The following is an 18243-nucleotide window of genomic DNA, read 5'->3' on the forward strand; positions in this document are numbered from 1 at the left end:
TTCCCTTTCGAGAATTTGATGCTGTTGATTTCTCTGAAAACCATGTTGACAACTGGTTCATTCCTTCTGCCTTTCCACTATGCAAGTTCGGTGGAAGGTGCGTGTCAGTCAGGTAAGCACTCCCCAACCACCATATTGTAATCATCAAGTTTTCTTCACCAGCTGTTCCTGCAGTACCGAGAAGGGACTATCTTACCTTTTTCTCCACTGGATGGAGAGACTGCGAGCGTCTCGTCGTGCCTTCTAGTGGCGGAAACGCGGTACGAAAGCCTCCCATCTCTCGAATGTATCTTCCCTTAGGTTCCCTCCCTTCAGAGTTGGCGGATGCTCTTGAACCAGTTGCTGATTACATTGAGGGTGGACGAGGTGGTTTAAGCACATTTCCCACGGAATGGCTCGCGATTTCGCACAGCAAGTAGTTGCTGTTCAGACTTTTTTTCCACCGGTCAATTTACTGTTCGCTCTTTCCTCGAATCAGAGGCATGCTCGCGGGTTCGTAGTCTGTAGTGGAGTGAGAGGGTTTCCTGTAAACCAGTGTCTCGCCCCGTCCGATTTCTCGTGGAGGAAACTTGAGAAGCCAACTCAATCTACACACGAGATCTTCTTGTGATATTGTCCTTCGGTCTAACAGATCTTTGATTGATTAACACTCGGCCTGTAGCAACGCGTCCAAATCTGTCCGAAGATAACTACATCCACGAACTCCAACATGTAAGTCACTTGGGCCCTGGTGTCCATTCTTTGATTACAACATCGAAGAGATCTTTTGGATGAAACCCTATCGATGATATGCCTAATCTGAAACTAACAACAAAATTAGCATGTCTTCCAACCGCAAGACCGTCTTTGCCGCGCCCGCCCAAGCTCCCGCTCAGGTTCGGGCTCCGGTGCTGAAGTTCGTGACCGGCGGGCCTACATTTGCGCAGGCCGTCGCTACATCCTCGCAAGTCGCCGTGTCGTTTCCCTCCCACGGCTCATCAGATCGCCCCCTCTCCCGCCGCTTCTCGGGCCGTCCCCATTCCCTATTTGCGCGCAATTCATGTCAGGTATCTTGTTCTAACGGTGCCCTCCGTTGCCGGTGAAACTTCGTTTGGTAGATTTTTCACTGGAGGTATTACCCTCCGGTGAATGCTTGCGTTTTGAACCTCCACCATGTGACTTCTCAGCTGATGGTCGTTCCACCGGTTGTTCATTCAATCGTGGTGCTCCCTCTGATGATGCCTTTGTCAACACTTCCTTTGGTGGCGCTTCCTTGATTGATGCTTCCTCAGGTGTTGTTTCCACTGGCACATCTCTGATTGGCGATAATGCGTCCGAAATCTGGTGTTGCAAGTCCTTGCTTGAGGAATTCTCCTGGTTCTCGTCCACTGCTTTAGGGGTCATCGATTGATAAACAGATGATTTATCCCACTCGTCGTATTCTTACCACTCCCGGTGTTTTTCTGGCATCTCTTGTGTCGGTGGAGCTTGAACACGTTTGTACTCCAACATATATTCTGTGCTCACGCCGCACGTGGTCCCGCAGTACCCGATACGTTTCCCGATGATTTTGTAAACCCCCTTCAAACGCCAACTCGAACAACCTCTCCAATCAAAAGGTTTCAGTGTCTGTCTTGGCTCCCCATTCTAGTAACGCCTTCACGCACTCCACCTGCCCTGCAGAGATGGTATATTCCAAGGGTTTGCGACCATGCGAGTCCTCCTGCTCAACAACCATGTCTACATTGCCGTAAAATATAGCAATCTCCAACGGTGTCTGACCCCGTCAATATCTCTGTCCAATCTGAGCCTTGTTTTTGGGGGAGTATAGTATACCTCCACAAGTCATCCAGGTCTGGGGCCCTTACAGCCGTGCACAAGATAGTCTCACCACACTCCTCCCTATCTCTAATATCGGGGAAGTGTTCAACGAGTAGCAGGGCAACATCTGCCTCCCCATTAGCTTCTGCCCAAGATAAGACATTTAGCTATCTATACTTGCAATGGGCGTCCAGAGCCGCGCCATTGTTGAGAAGAAACTCAGTGAGGGCAGCTTGCCCCCAAATACCGCGGAGAATAGTGCGGTCTCTCCTTCGTGTTATTTAACCCGTTGATTTTGACACCCTTCTGAAGAAGTAGTTTAACGATATGAGAGTCTCCTGTGCTGTCCTTGCTGCCGCTATTAGCGCCGTGTGTCCCTGACAATCTGTTGCGAGAGGGTTGGCTCCTTTTTCAAGAAGTAGCTGGACCACACGAGCATTCCATACTGGTACTGCCACTGATAAAGGTGTTGGTTTGAAATTATCCACAGCCTCTATATTGGCACCTTCATCAAGGAGAAGTTGAACCATTTCGACATGAGCCCCCTGAGCAGCCAGTAATAACGGAGTTTCCCCCCAGTAGTCTTCCGCCTCGATATTGGCACCGCAACGTAACAGAAGCTTGGCAATATGAAGATGACCCGATTGTGCGGCAAAGGCCAGCGGGGTATAGCCATAACTTTTATCACGTAGCTCAATAACCCCGGCTATGGGAACCGAGGACGCAACTATCTCCTTAGAGGAGTCTTGGTTCTCTGCTCCGAGGGCATGATCCAGGAACACGCCACTGGAAATGTCGTGTGGGGGGTCTCTAGGGCTGGCGCATTTTGTGCCATCTTGAAGACCAAGAAACGCTCTAACAAGTGGTTCATGTCCAACTTTGGCGGCTTCATGGAGCGCGGACAGTCCTTCAGCGGCTTTGTGGGACGCGGGCAGTCCTCCAACGACTATATCGAAAGCGAGAAGATTGATAGGGCCACCAACCATCCGATTAGGATTAGCTCCATGTTTCCACAAAGACATTGCCGTCGTTATATGCCCATTCGCTACTGCAGCACAGAGAGGGGTAACTTCCTTGAAGGTGAAGGGGGCCCGGGGCCCTAGACTTTCGACCTTGGCACCCCTTTATACCAGGAGATCAAGTTGCACTCTGCCAAGCCCAGCCGCTTTGACTAACAGAGGGCAGTTGCCCTTGGCATCTGCTATCTCAGCTCCTCGATCAAGCAAGCCCTCAAGTATTGCGACGTCAACCTCAGTTGTGTCGTATATTCCATGGCAAAATGCTCCAAGTACTGGCAATCCACCGAGCACGCGAACTTGCGCTCCTTTACGGAGGAGAATCCTGACCATATTCATATTTCCGCCTTCCACCGCCATGTACAGCGGTGTCCTGTTAACATATAGGGCGTTCAGATCCTCCATTCCTTGAGGAAGTGCTTCTGCAGCTTTGTGGAGGCCATGCTTCACAAGCAAGTGGAATTCTCCTAATTGGACTTGGGTCCAGTCATATAATGACCTAAAGTAATCAGAATGCACTGTAGCCCAAATGGCCTCCGTATCTCTACGCTGCAAAAATCTGAGGAGAGGCTCAGAGGGCGCAGAACAGAGACGAGCGTGAGCATGCCAGTATCTTGCAGCATATCTGTAAAATAAGTAGGCTGTTAGCCTCTTATTATAGTCCTGATTGGAAGTATTATACCCAAATTTGAAGGCAGAGAACATCAGGTATGTGACACAAACGTCCATCATCTTGACATGAGGCTTTGTGTTTAAAGACCGTCTGAAGTAGCGCTGTTCCAGATATTCTTGCGTAGTGTAGTGGGCCAGGCGTACTTGGTTTTGATCATCGATGACCGCTAGTCCAGCATTCCAGATTGCGTATGAGGTCGCCTCTATTCAGGTCTCCGGCTCCAACCTTTACAGCGAGCGCATGCCTGAGCTCATCAACTATGAGGGGTCGTTGCGCGTACGTGAGCCAAAATAGGACGTTCATCCCATTTTCGGTGATGTCCTGCCTTTGGCTAGCAATCCGTGCCATAGTGTGGTCGTAAGCATTGCACAGCGCTTCATCCATTGATTTCTTTTCCACTCCGCGGTTTTCGTTCTTCATAGTTTCTAGGGCCCGTCGCGCCTGATTTGGCGACAATTTGTCGTCAAATGAGTCCAAGTAAAGGCGTGCCAGGATGAACCTTCTCAGAAGTTAGCTTGATTCAGCCAGAGGCTAGATGATACCTTACATTCCACGAACAGCTTTTGCCACTGTACGCTTGACTTCCTCTCCAAGACTGACATCACTACGAATGAGCGCATCGGGTAATAGCTGCGCAAAATAGCCATCTATAAGCTTGTCTATGTCTTCACACGAAGCAAAGATTTTCATCTCAATAGCATGGCTGAAAAAATGCCGAAATTTTGCAACCGCAAGAGGCCTAGAAGTGAATAGGATGCTGAGTCCCAACAGCGACTTCGTAAGTCTTGAAAGCTCGTTTAGGAAGGTATGTCAATAACCAGCTTTGCCTGATAGCTCATCAAGCCCATCTATGACAACGTAAACCCCATCGGGGAAGGATTGAACAATGTTCTGGAAAAATTGACAGATCTGTTGCAGCGAAGGTGTGGTTGCTGTTTGCTTGTGCAGGTCATATAGGTCATTGGCAGATGAGGGCAGAGGAGCGTTGAGCCGGAACAACTGCTTCGTGAGACTGGAGATGAGGTGAAGTGGCGTTTGCTGGTCGCGGCGTTGGTAGTCGCAATATATGTAAGCAATGCCGATGTCCACATCCTAAGCGAAGTCTCGTGATACGTTTTCAGTGAATAGGGCAGAAAGAACGGATTGCCCAGCTCCCGGGATACCTTGACAGAATAGAACCTGTCTGGCACCTGTCAACCACTCATGGTACTCAATGGAATCCAGAAACCACCCGCCTGTCCCCGGTTCGCGTCTGTTCCGGTAAAGGCTGTGCTGTGAGCCGTAATTTATCGGCGTCAACCACTCAATGATAGCGAACTCCTTTTCTGCTTTCAACTTGGATTTGATACGGTTCACATCCTCAACTGTCTTGAGAACGTTTTGGTTCACTAAACAAGTGTTAGAAAGAACGACATGACACCCGTTTAAGGAATGAATAAATTCTGTGGCTGAGCGGGAAGGATCAACTTAACGTGACGTATTGAAAAAGTGCTCATAAGTTAGTGAGATATGATGTTGGCGCCACCAGCTTATGATGAAAGATTTGAGTGAATGTTGGAAAAATGTCAAATGGTTGAGGGAAACTGAAGGCCAGCAAGGCGTTTCATGGAAACGGTGAGGAACCGACCTTCTTGAATAACCTCCAATGCAGCCCGCTCGCTGTCCACATCTGCCGGGGGCACTTCCTGTAGAAGGTCCTTCACATGGGCAGCCGCAACAGCGGCAGCATGTTCCTGCCACTTCTTGTTTTTATGCGAGTCTGCATAGTCACATATTCCTCGGAAGACAAGGCAAGGAAAATTGTCCATCAACCCAGCGGCTTCCATTTCAACGCACAAAAGGTTTCCACCTGACATGTCGTTGAGTTCATCCCGTCTCATGGCGTTCTTAATTACTTGATTGCCTGGTGCTATTAATCCGTAATGGATTTCCATCTCTGACTCTCGTGGCTCTCTGCTCAAAGTCCTCATGGGGTCACAGAGCTGGCAATCGTTGTTCGGCTTGCCTTGGGTATGGTGGTACTCGGATTCGAATAGGATGTCCTTGAGAGATTCTGACCTCAGGTACTTTGGAGCCAACCGTGGGTAATTTTTCGCAAGCTCGTCAAAGTATCTTGGAATTTGAGGTCCTCTCATTGCATGCCATTTTCTGAGCTCGGTGACCACTGAAAGTAACAAATTAGGCGGGCGGTTCAAAGATCCAGTCCGTTTGAAGCCTTCCTGCTCTGCCTTTCCCAGATCCCACTGGACCACGCCTCCATAGGTTTGCTGAGGCACACTAACCACAACGTCTCCGAGGCGAACGTCGTGGTCTGGTATATTGGGAATGCCACCACTGATACCGACCATCAAGCCAAATCTGATGTTCGGGAAGGTCCTTAACATTTCCTTCACCACGGTTGCCGCTGCACTGGTACCGGTGACGCCTTCAGGAAGGCACGCGATGACAACATTGTGCTCTCCAATCGAACCGCGAGTGTAGATGTTTTTGTCGTTTTTGGGAATGGGAAGCTTGTCTTTATGTTCAGCATCTAGCATGACCGTTGCCACTATCAATTATTTGGTGAGTGCGCAAACCCAGCCTATGGTGTAATCGCTATATGACTTGAGGTTGACGGTCTGTTCGGTCGCCATCTCGCGGAAGACCGGTTGGTCGGTATCGGGAGCTTTTTAAAGCCAGGGGGGACAGAGCAGCTGAGAGGGAATGATGTGACGAAATGATATGTGAAGCGACCGTGGTCGAGGGCCGAATGGCGCGAAGGAGCCTGGAGAATGACTTCTCAGAAGCGGTGGATAATCAGCTGAGAAGTGATCGAGCAAGGGCCAGAGACACCTGGAGTAAGGGGTATATGAACCAATGCACAGCCAACGACAACTCATCCCCACGCGTGACCATATTTGAAGGGGAGATACTCACTTAAGGTGCGATCTAGTGTCCTCTGCCATCCCCGCAATATATACCAGCGCGAATCAATCATGGATTTGTCCAATATGATTGTAGGCATCAGGCAACCTTCAGCTCATGCAGCCTGATGGAGGCCAAAGCAAGCATCTCTGCACAGCCATGGCGTCAAGTTTCGATGGCAATGGAGGGTTCCTATTGGATACTGCGAAGGGCTGTATGGCGGGATGAAGAAAACGTCAACGCCACGGTGAAGGGGAGACAGAGAAGAAACTTAATCGAGTCGCCAGGTCATGGCTTTCGTGGGTTGATGGACAACATTTGGGTGAAGAAGTGACAGTTTGATATGGTAGTATCGACCTAATGAGTGGGCTTCAAAGAAGAAAATTCGGCCCTGGTTGTGAGACACAGCAGGCGGCGTGTGTATATAGACTATTCAGATTGTTGTCAGTGACTTCCAAACTTAAGGAGGCTGCCCGCTCTGAGTTGGGAGGGAAGGTGGAGGTGCATTCGCGGGGAAATTGGGAGGCATCATACTGCGTTTTCTACCCACCATTCGAAAAAGCGAAGAGGAACTTGGAGCCTTCTCTCCGTACACGGCAGAGGACAGCCCATCTTCAGGCCAGGAAAACCGGTGAAGAGACCCCGATACCCAGGAAGGCGCATTTTACGGTACCTACGCTAAGTACCCAACACTCACACTCCCCACCATTCCACGACAAAAAGCAAGAAAGACCTGGACGCAAGAACAGGAAAACGAAAAGAAACAATCAACAATAGCAGAAAATATGGTCATGAAAGGGATGGAAAACTTAGCGGATCCTATACCTCTAACTGTCTTCAGTGCACGGCATGTCTTCCTTGCACTCATCTAGTAACACAGGATCGATATCAAATGTCGAAAGTGCCACCTCCTTGTGACCACACGAGATGCTCCTTTGTGAGGAGTCCCGCAATAATGTGAAATGCAAGAGAGCCAGTCACTCAAAAGGGATGACTGCCCTGGTATTTTCGTCCCTCCGCCTCTCCAGCCACCCCTGGGCATATCATTTCAACTGTCCATCGCCCATCGCCCATCCATTCCACAACGCCCTCGCACCAAGTAAAGCAGACATACTGTCGATGTCGACTGTCTTGCATATCCGACCTCGTTCTCGTCTAGGTAAAACAAAACGGTGTATAGAGGATGTTTTCAACTCTTACTCATCGGAGAGTTCCTTCTGTATAAGATCCATAAGGCTCTTGAAGGCGGTAGCGTTGGCCTCGCTCAGCTGTACACAGTCACGGTTAGCATGGCCCCTTGGACATACACTCATACACTCGGAACACAATCCCACGTACCTTTACCTGCACCTGTCTCGGCTCCGTGCCCTCAAACGCTGTAAACAGCACATATGCCGCCTTGAGCTTCTTAGTCACAACAAACGTCATTGCCGGTACAATCGCCGTGTTGAGAATGACACGGAGGGTATGATCTTGGCGCATGACGAGACGGACACTCTTGCGGCCACCACCGCTGCCAGCCTCTCCATCACCACTGTCCTCTACTAGCGCTGAGGCGTCGAAGGACGAGGAGTCCCAGTTGCCGTTGTGATCTCGCTCGACGCTCGCCTTGGGCACGTTGACCTTGAGCATGCCGGCTCCCCTCTCCTTCCAGCCGACACCCTTCTCCATGATGAAGATCTTGGCGCGTACCGCTAGTAGCGTGGCGTCCTCGCCCTCGCCGTCGTCAACCACGACTAATCGCAAGTTAGCATGACAGCACAGAACAATGCGGCTCAGATGGCCCAGACCATCGAAACTTACCCTTTCGCAACTTTAACTTCTTCTCTTCCTCTGCCGCAGTCTTAGCCTCATCGTTCTCGCCCTCCTTCTCCTTGTTCGACCCCGCATCCTCCTTATCGTTATCTCCCTCCTCTTCACTATCCTCCGCGTCACTCTCTGGCGCGCCGAAAGGCTTGGCAGGCTTGCTGCTCGTCAAAGTGTCGCCGGGCTTTCCACCAAAACTTGTAAGTTTGGCTCCACCAAGCGCGCTACCTCCAAAACCGCTAGAAAATCCGCCGCCGAACAGGGAGCCATTGCTGGCGCTGTTAAAACCAGCAAAGGGCGATGGTGCCGCAGCGGAGCTGCCGAAGCTGAGCTTGGGTGGCGCGGGAGCCGCTGCTGTGGTGGAAGCACCGAGAGTGCCGAAGGGAGAGGCGGATCCGGAGTTTGTAGAGCCGAAAAGACTGGGGGCTGCCGAGCCGCCTAGGGCGCCGAAGGGAGAAGTTGTAGAGCTGGCAAGCTTGGCGAAACCCGACTGGGCGAAAGCGGAGGATGATGTTTGGGGCTTTTCTTCGGTCGTGGGCTTGACTTCTGACGCTGGCTCGACAGTCTTCGTAGTAGTCTCGGTGGTGGTTGTCTCAACGGATGCCGACGTAGGAGTCTCCTAGTGACGGTCGGGTTAGTCCAGAGTCACAGCTAGCATGTGTTGGTTAAAGAGCCCACCTTGACTCCGTCATCCGACGATGTTGTCTCGTCGCGGGCGCGCTTCTTCTCCGGCTCGGACCTGTCTGTCCTACTCTGGGTCGCGCTGGACTTGGCCTCCTCTGTGGAAGCCTTGTCCCCGGATTGAGCGTCGTTCGCGTCCTTGCTCTCGTCAAGCTCGTCGTGTGCTCGCTTCTTCTTAGGAGAGGAAACCTGCTCCTTCATCTCGGTGTCCTTATCGTCGCCAATTGCGGGCTCTGGGGTCGTCCTCTTTGATCCTGCTGTAGGGGTGCCATTGTCCGATCCGCTGTCTTGGGCCACGGTGATGCCTTGCTCGGAGATGGATGTGTGCTTGAGTTCGCGGCGGGCGGCCGTGGTCTCGGCGTCTTCCTTCGCGACTGGCGCGACGACGGAGTCCGCGGTGTCGGTTTGGTTTTGCGTCGGGTCGGCCATGATGTCAGAGTGTCTGATTGATCGCGGGGTTGGTGATGTGGTTGTCAAGTGAGGAGGACTGTGGCCGCAACCTGGACAAATCGCCAACGTTGCTTGGTGTTGCAAAGGGGACCGGGCTAGACGCGCCGGTAGGCAACGGATACAAATGAGAAGCAAGGATGAGAAACGAGAAGGTCTCGGTTTCAGAAAAGTTATCAATACCAGACAGCAAAAGCAAGAGCGAAAAAAAAGAAAGTGGCAGCGACGGAGTCTGGTGCGAAGCGGATCTTGAAATCGAACGTCTGGGCGTCTCCCGAATATGGGGTACTACCAAGGCTCAGCGGGGGCGGGTGGAAGTGGAAGTGGAGATTAGCACAGGGCAGGGCGGGCAGTTGGGGCCCTTCGCGCGCTTCGTTACGGCAGTGGTTGGCCACGACGTTATTTCCAGCTTGTGAATGGGTTCCGTTCAGGTTGGACTTGCGCACGCAATGGAACTCGAACTTCACCGTCGACCTGATATTCCCGTTTCTTCGCTGGCATACCCTCCAATACAATACACTGGCGGAATTATCAGTTGAATATCTCTTCACTTGATGAGAACAGATTGACGCCCCCAACCAAACCTTTCGCATTGCGCGCCATAGGCTTCCTCTCTTCAACCGGCCTCGTCACCAACGAAAGTTTGAGTCCATCGCCGTCACGGACATGATAAAATCGTACCCGTGATAAGGCAGCACGTTTCGTTGGGTGAATGTATCGCCAAATAAATCCTGTGGTCAGAACTCAACCTCACCTCCATGCAGCATCACTCTCCGTTGAGCGGAACAACGCGGCGCGCCTCGGCACCTGCCACACAGCTGCGGGGAACCTTTCGTCATGTCAGTCAGTGCAGTGACAGGCCAGAAGGCAACCAATTATCACCCCTTGAGAGTCATTCCCCGAATCCGGCTATCATAAGCTACGGGAAGGACAGCTCAAAAGGCAAATAAAGCAGCCACCACGATTCGTCTATACTTGGTACAAGTGGACGAACGAGAAAGATTTTGTCGGTTTGCTCTCAAGACTAAAGCCGCCTGCCATATCGAAGAAAACCCACCTGGGAAAAGACGGTTCTGGTCCATTGGACATCTCTGAATAGCGCCAAGCACACAGACTAAATATTGTCTTCCGAATTCCACGTTACCACGGCAACCACCTCTGTTAGTGGGGGCTGGGAACGTTCCCATTCGACCTCTTTGAGTTCTTGACAAGTACAACCTCCAACAAATGTCAACATTTATATCGTCACTCAAGATGTTGGTACATTTGTATCGTATGTCATGTTCGTCCGAATGCATACCTTTAAAGGAGATAACAAGTACACCATACTGATGCACATGAGGAGTTGCATCGCCTATGCCCAGGTACCTATGTGCCACAGCATTTCCCCAGCACTCATTACAGTCATTAAGCATTACCAATAGACCCGTGAACCCGTGAACCCACAAGTACTCGAAGAAGCTCCTGACGACAAAAGGATGTCCGTCACCTTCGACTCCTCAAATGCTCCTCATACCGAGGCGGTAACCCTTCATCATCAGCAATCCCGTGGCCCCTCAGCCCTACTACCTCCCCATAACTCGGAGGTGGAGGCGTTCCAGGCGCCTGCCGCCTGATATTTACCGGAGCGACGACCTCAGGTCTAGGTCTTGGAACCGCTTCTCGCCTCGCTCCAGCCCGAATCATATCTTCCACCAAATTCGCAGCCCTCATGAACGAAGCCAGTTCACCTCCAATAGACAAGTCATCATCGCTCTCCTCTCCGCCGCTATCCTCACCATTGCTGCTCTCCCCGACTTCATCTCCGCGCGCCTTCTCGCGCTCGTCTTCAGAGTCAACCAAGGTTTCCTTCTCATCCCATCCCCTTTCATCATCATCATCATCATCATCAACAACAACAACCTGCTGGGCAACAGGCTCGTGAACAGTCTGGGTTTCGGACCCTGGCTCGTACCGCAACGCAAACCCATCCTCCGGGACAGCGTGGTATTCGCGGCAGTGCTGGTACTCTTGTTCTGATAACCTCTCCTTTTCTTCCTTCGCATCTGCCGTGCCCTCGCACCTTTCCTCGGACATCTGCCCCTTCTCCTCCAGCGACTCCTCCTCACCCACCTCCTCGCTCACCTTCTCCCCAGCTCCATCATCCCACCCACTTCCACACTCCTCGTCGTTTTCGCCAGCTTCAACTTCCATCTGCGCGAAATACCTAGCCATGCACTCCCCACAGCTTTCATCACTTCCGTAAAAGCCGGGACAAGGCGATTCTCCCACTATCGCCGGCTCTCCCAGTCCGTTTCTCCGAGCCAGTCTTCTTCTACGGTTGCGTAACCTGCGCAGGCAGTGGAAGAGGCAAGCGAAGATAGGAAGAGACAGGAAAATGAGGTAGGCAGCAAGGCGGGTAGATGAGAGGACAGCAAGGTGAGCCTGGAACGAGGCGCGGAGGGATGCGTAAAGCAAAGCTAGAGTCTGTTTTTGGATTGATGGTGAGGGAGAGTCCAAGAAAAGGTCAGGGAATGGGAGACGAGCTGGTCTAGCCGGTCGATGATGCGGTAACTGCCACGGCGGATGGACAGAGGAGGAGATGCTGGTGTCGACCGCTCTCGGCGGGAGGTTCGCGCAGAGTGTTTCGAGGCGTTGTCGGTTTGCTGCGTACTCCCTGCTGACGACCGGCTGTTGCGCATAGCCATGACCATGCCCCTGTCTAACCACACGAGTTCCCTCCTCCTCCTGGTCTGCAGTCACGCTCCGCCGATACTCCAAACATTCCACCTCCTTCTCGAACTCCTTCCTCTCCGTCATCAATCGCATCACTCTACTCCCCCCTTTCCCGTATTCTCCTCCGTTTCCCTCTCCTACTGCGTTGCCTCCGAAATTAGTGGCATCGTCAAAAATAACCTCCCACCGCCCATGCTTCCCCCTGACATCCCTAATCCGCGCATCAACGCACCACCCCGCTACTCCAAACGCCCAGACCGGCTCTTCCTGTCTGAACCAGATCGTGCAGCTCAGCTCTTCCTTGACCGGCTGTCCGTCCACGCTCTTCAAATCAAGCGTAACCGATTGCGATCGCGATTGCTGCTTGGAATCTGCTTCGCCGTCGTTGCTAGTTCCGTTGAGAGCAGGGTCGGCGTTATCGACGTCGACGTCGACGTTAGTTGAGGAAGGGAAACACCGTGACTCCCAAGTGAGATCGACCTTGATATCGTTATCTAGCGTAAAAGACCCGTCTTCCGAAGGCGGAGAAAGAAGGGGTTGGTTGTTGATTGTTATGTTTGGCGAGGCACAATTGCCGGGGGTGAGAGAGGAAAAAGAGGGGTTGACACTGAGGCGGAAACCCTGTTTGTGTTTACCATCCTTTGGTCAGCTCAAACAAACTTGCAGTTACTCACTCATATCGAGTTGAAGGATATTGAGAAATTGAGGAAGACAGTTTGGCACAGGTAGGTAGGTAGGTAGGTAGGTAAGCTGCTGGTAAGAGCAAAGGGTAAAATAGAACTTAAGGGACTCGAGGATGACATACCAAATCCTGGCCATACCCATAAGACCTCGGCGTGGGATGCATAAACTGGATATACAAACTTTGCGGGTTGGGGACAGCGGCCGTTACTGGCGCGACATCTGTCACAGTAAATGTTGGTCAGTCAATCAACCGTGCCAAACATTAATCACTCAAGTGAAATTGATTTCGAACACAGGTAAGGTTCTGCATACCTTCCAATCCATTCACGACACTACCCACGACCAGAGCCGAAAATAGCGCTGTGTATTTGAGTCCTGGCATCTTATTGGCGATGTTGTGGTTGAGTGTCCTAGAGCCGGAAGGTGCAACCGCGGGCGGTCGAGGGCGCGGGTGGAGAGGGGTTGGTAGGGTAGCCTAATTCTCGCTTCCGGCGACCACGGCGCGGTACGGTGCGGTGCGGCGCGGCGATTGCACCGATGCTGTAGCGCGCGAAGCGACGGGACGGTGCGGGACGGTTCAATTACAACGTCTACCGCTAGAGGTAACTGAACTGTCCGGTACCTGTTTGCACGTGGAAGACCGATTAGATCGGAGGCACTCCCGTCGGATGTTCCTTGTGTTGCAAATAGGCACCGATTGAACGGAAGTGCAGTGGCAACGGAGCGTCCGTCTCCAGTATGGTAGGTATCCGTCGTGAGGTGTAGTCGTCCGAACAGAAATTGATTCGTGGCTAGCTTAGCTCGCCTAGCCAGCGTCGTCGTCACCTCACCTGTTCGGTTCCTGGAGCAACCTGACCTGGCCGGCGACCAACAAAGGGTTGCCTAGTTCTAACAATTCCCAAACCTCCGTGGCTCAAAAGGGTTGAAGAGTAGGAATAGGTGAAAAGATAAAAAGATAAAAGAGTACAAAAAAAAGATAAAAAGGACAGATAGCCAACACCGACACCTTTCTCTCTCACAGACCACAGGCCAGGAACAAATACGGTACACTTACGATCAAACCCCAGCCAACCAGGTCCTCTTAATCACACTGCACTGCACCAGGCAGCCGAATTCCCTACACTACAAGTATGTGCGCAAGACAACCATCTCATCTGTCCATTGTGAGATTCGAGAGGCCGCCGGGCGATTTGACCTATTCAACCAATCAGCTTACACGGAACTGACCAACCTCGCCAACCTCGCCAACCTTACCGAAAAAAAAAAAGTGGGAAGCTTACGAAGATAGATGACAACCCTAGCACGTTTTGATCGCTTGGCTCCCTGGCTCGCTGGCTCGGTCTGGGGGAAGTTGGAGAATGGAAGGTGAGGGGCACGCCACTAAAATGATGACAGCATACCGCTTGTTCTCACTCGATTGGAATACCCCTTAGCGTCGAGAATATCTGGGGCCAACAGGGACTTCAACCAATATGCTAGCGAGTTGATACGGATGACAATCGATCACAAGCTTGTCAGCGTGCATCAGTGGGTTGCTTGGCAGCGATCCAGTAACAGCATTGGTGAGATTCTGTTAGGTTTTGCTTGTTTTGCCTTGGGGTTACATCGGAGGTACTCCAATCGAGTGAGATTTAGCGGTAACCTTGTTTGCAGCCGGGTCCCGGCAAGGTTAAGGAATGTGTGAGGTCGAGTGTGAGGTGTGAGACGAATAAAGGTGGGTTGGGTAGGTGTGGTCGATGGGTCACTGCATCTAATGTCTACTGTCACGTATGGAGTATAGTTATTTGCAAGATGGCGAAAGTGAAGACTACCAAGTTCTTGGTTTTTATTGTAGTTTTAACTAGTGTTGTAGGTATTAATGAAGGGAGAAAATCAACTCTACTGCAACCATGTATTCAACGCAGGGCAAAGAGTGGTTTCAGAATACAATCAACAGCGGCCATCTTTCAATAATGACAAGTGGATGTGCCAGGTGATGGATGGCCAAGGTGGGAGTAAAAGACGAAATCGCCGCAAGGCTGGAACACACCGATCGATCCAAGCAACAAAAAAGCACCGGAAGAAGATAAAGAACAACAGATATGATACAAGCCCTGGCATACCTGTCATTTGCATCTTTATCCATTGCTTTCTCTTAACGCAACATTGTGCCATACCCTTCTTCGCCTTCTATCCATTTGATCCCACTATTTCCCAATCTGGTTGATTTGTCTTATAGTCAAGAACCATACGGTCTAGCCATCAAAGCCTGAAAAGCCCATCCACGATGAACCAAAGTTCCCTTTGCCTTCTCTGTATGTGTACTTGAGCGGATTCTTCAAAACCACAATTATACAACAGCGCCACCAACATTTAAGCTTTGCCATGCCCACTCCTACCAGGCTCAGCGCCTACGCTCCCTATCCCTATCCGAGCCAGATCCAGAACCGGAACCCCGGCCAAAGTGGTCCCTAAGCCACCCTAGCGCGCCATTTCCAGAACTCGTACTCTGCTGCTGCTGCTGTTGGTTTTGCTGTTGTTGTTGCTGCTGTTGTCCTCCCCCCTCACGTTGTCCCTCCGCTTCACGGTTTCGTGAATTTCCCTCTCCGCTATTACTGTTACTGCGGCCCCAGAGGCTGGCGAGTCCACCGCTGTATCTGTTGCTGATGTTGCTCTGCGAATTGCTGCTGCTGCTCGTATTCTGCTGCCAGGCCGTCGAGGTACCCCTATCTCTCGGTGGCGACGGGTCCCTAACGCGCGGTCGCATGTTGAAACTGGAGTTCTCGCGGCTGGGAGGCGAGTGTGAGGTACGCCGCGAAATTCCCTCGGATTGCCCTTGGGAGTCGGTGCGTCCAATGCCGGCCGCGTTACGGATTCGGTTGAGACGCTCTTCCGTTTCCTGCTCGTTGCGGCGAAGTCGATCTGTGGGTAATTGGCTTCGTGGTCCGAATGGGTTTAGCGATTCGAAGGGGTTCCGTCCTGGAGCGGTTGACGAAGAAAAGGCTGATGTAGAGCTGGCACTGGCTTCTTGGCGTGATTCGGACGGTTGGAAGTTTTGGCTGTTGTTGTTGTTGCTCCCGGATGAACTATTTCCCTCGATCGGCATCCGGCAAATAGGGCACGTGTTGTGCTCCTTAAGCCATAAGGCGACGCATTCCCCGTGGAACCAATGCTTACACGGTAGCACAGTGGCCTCGTCGCCCTTGTACATGTCATCAATGCAAATGGTGCATTCGGCCTTACCCTCGGGGCCGACCATCTGCTCGTCGAGCATCTTTTTGGGCAATTTCTCAATAGCGGCTTGCGATGCTGGAGGAGCCGCGTTGGACAGCGGGTTATCCTCCATGAGAGTCGTTACGATGCGGTCGAGTGCTTCCTGGGTAAACACGGCATCGCCATGAACCGCCGTCTGCGGGTTCAGCATCGTAGCGAGGAACTCCTGCAGGGCAGTGGCAAACCCAGGAGGCCCTCGTTGGCCGCCGCCTTGGCCCGGACCACCACCGGGGTCTTCTGCGCCCGGTGACGGGAGGTTGCCAAGGAGACCCCTAAACAGACTGCCATCACCATTAGAGTTAGCCCTCCCATTAGTCACAACAATAATGGTGTGTCTGCGAATTCCAGGATTGCCATGTCGCGAGCGAACATACGTGTCAAAAGCGGGCACTTCCGGCCCGTCTCCCGGTGCGCCTCCTGTGGTTGTCGTTGTCGTGAGGGTGACACTAGCCACGCCGTCTCCTGATCTGGTGAAAGTTGTACGCTGTATCTGTGGCTGTGACCCAAAGATGCTGCCTCCTTGTTGTCCCGGCCTCGTGCCGCCTAGCTGGACGAACATATCGGCGAACCGCGACAAAACGGCCTCGCCAGAATCATCTGGACGGACGCGGGGCCGGCCTGGATTGCCGTTGAGGTCCTCAGCGTCGTTGCCACCTGGAAGGTTGAAGGGACTTTGGAACGGACTATCTGGCGAGTGGTATACCGATCGCCGCATGAAGAAGGACCCGGGACCATCTCGACTCGCAAAGTATTCATCTATGTCCTCTTCGTCCGGGTCTGAGTCTGAACGGGGACCTTGTTGCTGAACACCTGGCCGGGGGTCGTTGTCGGGTTCGACCTGTAAGAAGGTCAGCATGACGGTAGCTGGACAGTAAACGGGGGGAACCCACGATCTGTACGAAATCATTGTGACACCTGGGGCATTCTAGGTCCAGGTGGGGATAGTCCTCGCGATACCACTCGTTTTCGCAGCCATAGCAGTAGACGACTTCTCTGCCTGCCGTTGCATCAAGATGCCTCTGGGGAAACGCGGGAGAGGCCATCGCCGTCGGTCGGCTCAGCAGCCTTTGGGTTGCGTTGTAAGCAGCAAAGGCGGCGAGCCCTAACTGGACGGTGAGGCCGAAGTTTTGGAGTGCTCGCAAGGCCACTTTGAGGGGTGATATCGGAATCGGCGGGTGCTTTTTATGATGGGAGATTCCCAAGTATTTTGCAGTTGGCTTCTGAAAGCTAGAATCTCGCGCGTGATACGTGTAGGATAGTATTTGCAGGTGGAAAAGTCGTGGACTTGTAGGTAAATAGGTGATGTTGTTCGAGTGAAGTGAAGTCGCTGCCCCACTATGATGGACTCGACGTTATTGATACAACTGCTGTAATCGGCAGCATTGGCGTCCTATTATTGAAGGATCGTAGCGGCGACGTCAACGGTGTCTAAGGGAACAGCCGCCAGGCACAGCTTAAATGGACAGATATCGGTCTTTGCTCGCTGTGAAGGGGAGTCTGTGGTTGTTCGAGGCCGCGAGCTCTTTTGTGGCGAGGGTTCTATTGTTTGGGAGAGAAGGAAATGGATGGATGGCACAAACGTCAGTTTGTTGAAGGTTCAGCCGTTTGCTAGATTGATGTGTTCTGTCTGTACCTTGCGTCCTGGGGATCCGACCGAGCAATAAAAGAGGGAAGACTGATGAGGTAATGCGACATCCCATTGGACCCTGAATAGGTAGCCCTGCAATCACTGTAATCGCTGTGTCGGTTGGGCGTCGGAAAGTCGGCGGCCCTGCGTCACAGCGTTACGGTATTTCTAGGATGTACAATGGATCCCGGTAATTGTTCTGTTTCCTTCTTATACTCGCCACGGGTTCATTCTAGCCCTCATCTTTTGTACTCTTGCATGTTCCATTGTGGACTTCGTCCGATATAGATGTTCCGCTATCCTGGAATTTACAGTTATTGCAACCTGTCATCTAGGACAACTCATCCACGGTTGTTCACGATCCGTGAATCGGGTGGGGTTCAACGGTGAATCTTACAGTGTTTCATGTCACATTGGAAATGCACTTATTGAATGCCTGATGAGGGGAAGACTTTGAAAGTCTGCCCCGGGGATTCTTTGCTCGCATCAATCAAAAGCCCAAGGGACCCAATCTAGCATGTCGCAGGCCGTTGACGGGAGTGGTGAGCCAATATGTCGGCGTCGAGATGCGGCCTGACCCTGAGACAAATGGTGCCGCATGCACGAAAGTGGGCTATGGACGGCAAGGCACACACACC

General features: G+C 52.0%; 5 protein-coding genes across 5 annotated transcripts; 1 reads left to right on the forward strand and 4 right to left on the reverse strand.

The window, feature by feature from the left end:
- Positions 1-1982: 1982 nt before the first annotated feature.
- On the forward strand, positions 1983-3783 carry SMAC4_01672 (uncharacterized protein; the record flags this gene model as incomplete). The annotated part of the gene is made up of 4 exons (XM_003348600.1): positions 1983-2063; positions 2493-2880; positions 2986-3176; positions 3673-3783. The coding sequence occupies 4 exons, from the start codon at positions 1983-1985 to the stop codon at positions 3781-3783; spliced, it is 771 nt and encodes a 256-aa protein (XP_003348648.1).
- A 1271-nt stretch (positions 3784-5054) lies between these two features.
- Positions 5055-6026, reverse strand: SMAC4_01673 (uncharacterized protein; the record flags this gene model as incomplete). The annotated part of the gene is made up of 1 exon (XM_003348601.1): positions 5055-6026. One exon carries the CDS (start codon positions 6024-6026, stop codon positions 5055-5057), a length of 972 nt encoding a protein of 323 aa, XP_003348649.1.
- Positions 6027-7589: 1563 nt separating this feature from the next.
- Positions 7590-9953, reverse strand: SMAC4_01674 (uncharacterized protein; the record flags this gene model as incomplete). The annotated part of the gene is made up of 4 exons (XM_003348602.2): positions 8878-9953; positions 8197-8818; positions 7732-8129; positions 7590-7661 (listed from the first exon to the last, which is right to left on the reverse strand). Exons 1-4 carry the CDS (start codon positions 9307-9309, stop codon positions 7590-7592), a joined length of 1524 nt encoding a protein of 507 aa, XP_003348650.1. The 5' UTR covers positions 9310-9953.
- Positions 9954-10563: 610 nt separating this feature from the next.
- On the reverse strand, positions 10564-13108 carry SMAC4_01675 (uncharacterized protein; the record flags this gene model as incomplete). The annotated part of the gene is made up of 3 exons (XM_003348603.2): positions 10564-12663; positions 12848-12945; positions 13039-13108. 3 exons carry the CDS (start codon positions 13106-13108, stop codon positions 10813-10815), a joined length of 2019 nt encoding a protein of 672 aa, XP_003348651.1. The 3' UTR covers positions 10564-10812.
- Positions 13109-14496: 1388 nt separating this feature from the next.
- On the reverse strand, positions 14497-17021 carry SMAC4_01676 (uncharacterized protein; the record flags this gene model as incomplete). The annotated part of the gene is made up of 3 exons (XM_003348604.2): positions 14497-16259; positions 16353-16816; positions 16869-17021. 3 exons carry the CDS (start codon positions 17019-17021, stop codon positions 15110-15112), a joined length of 1767 nt encoding a protein of 588 aa, XP_003348652.1. The 3' UTR covers positions 14497-15109.
- Between the last annotated feature and the right edge of the window lie 1222 nt (positions 17022-18243).

Source organism: Sordaria macrospora, chromosome 3 (genome assembly GCF_033870435.1).
Source record: "Sordaria macrospora chromosome 3, complete sequence".
NCBI lineage: Eukaryota > Fungi > Ascomycota > Sordariomycetes > Sordariales > Sordariaceae > Sordaria > Sordaria macrospora.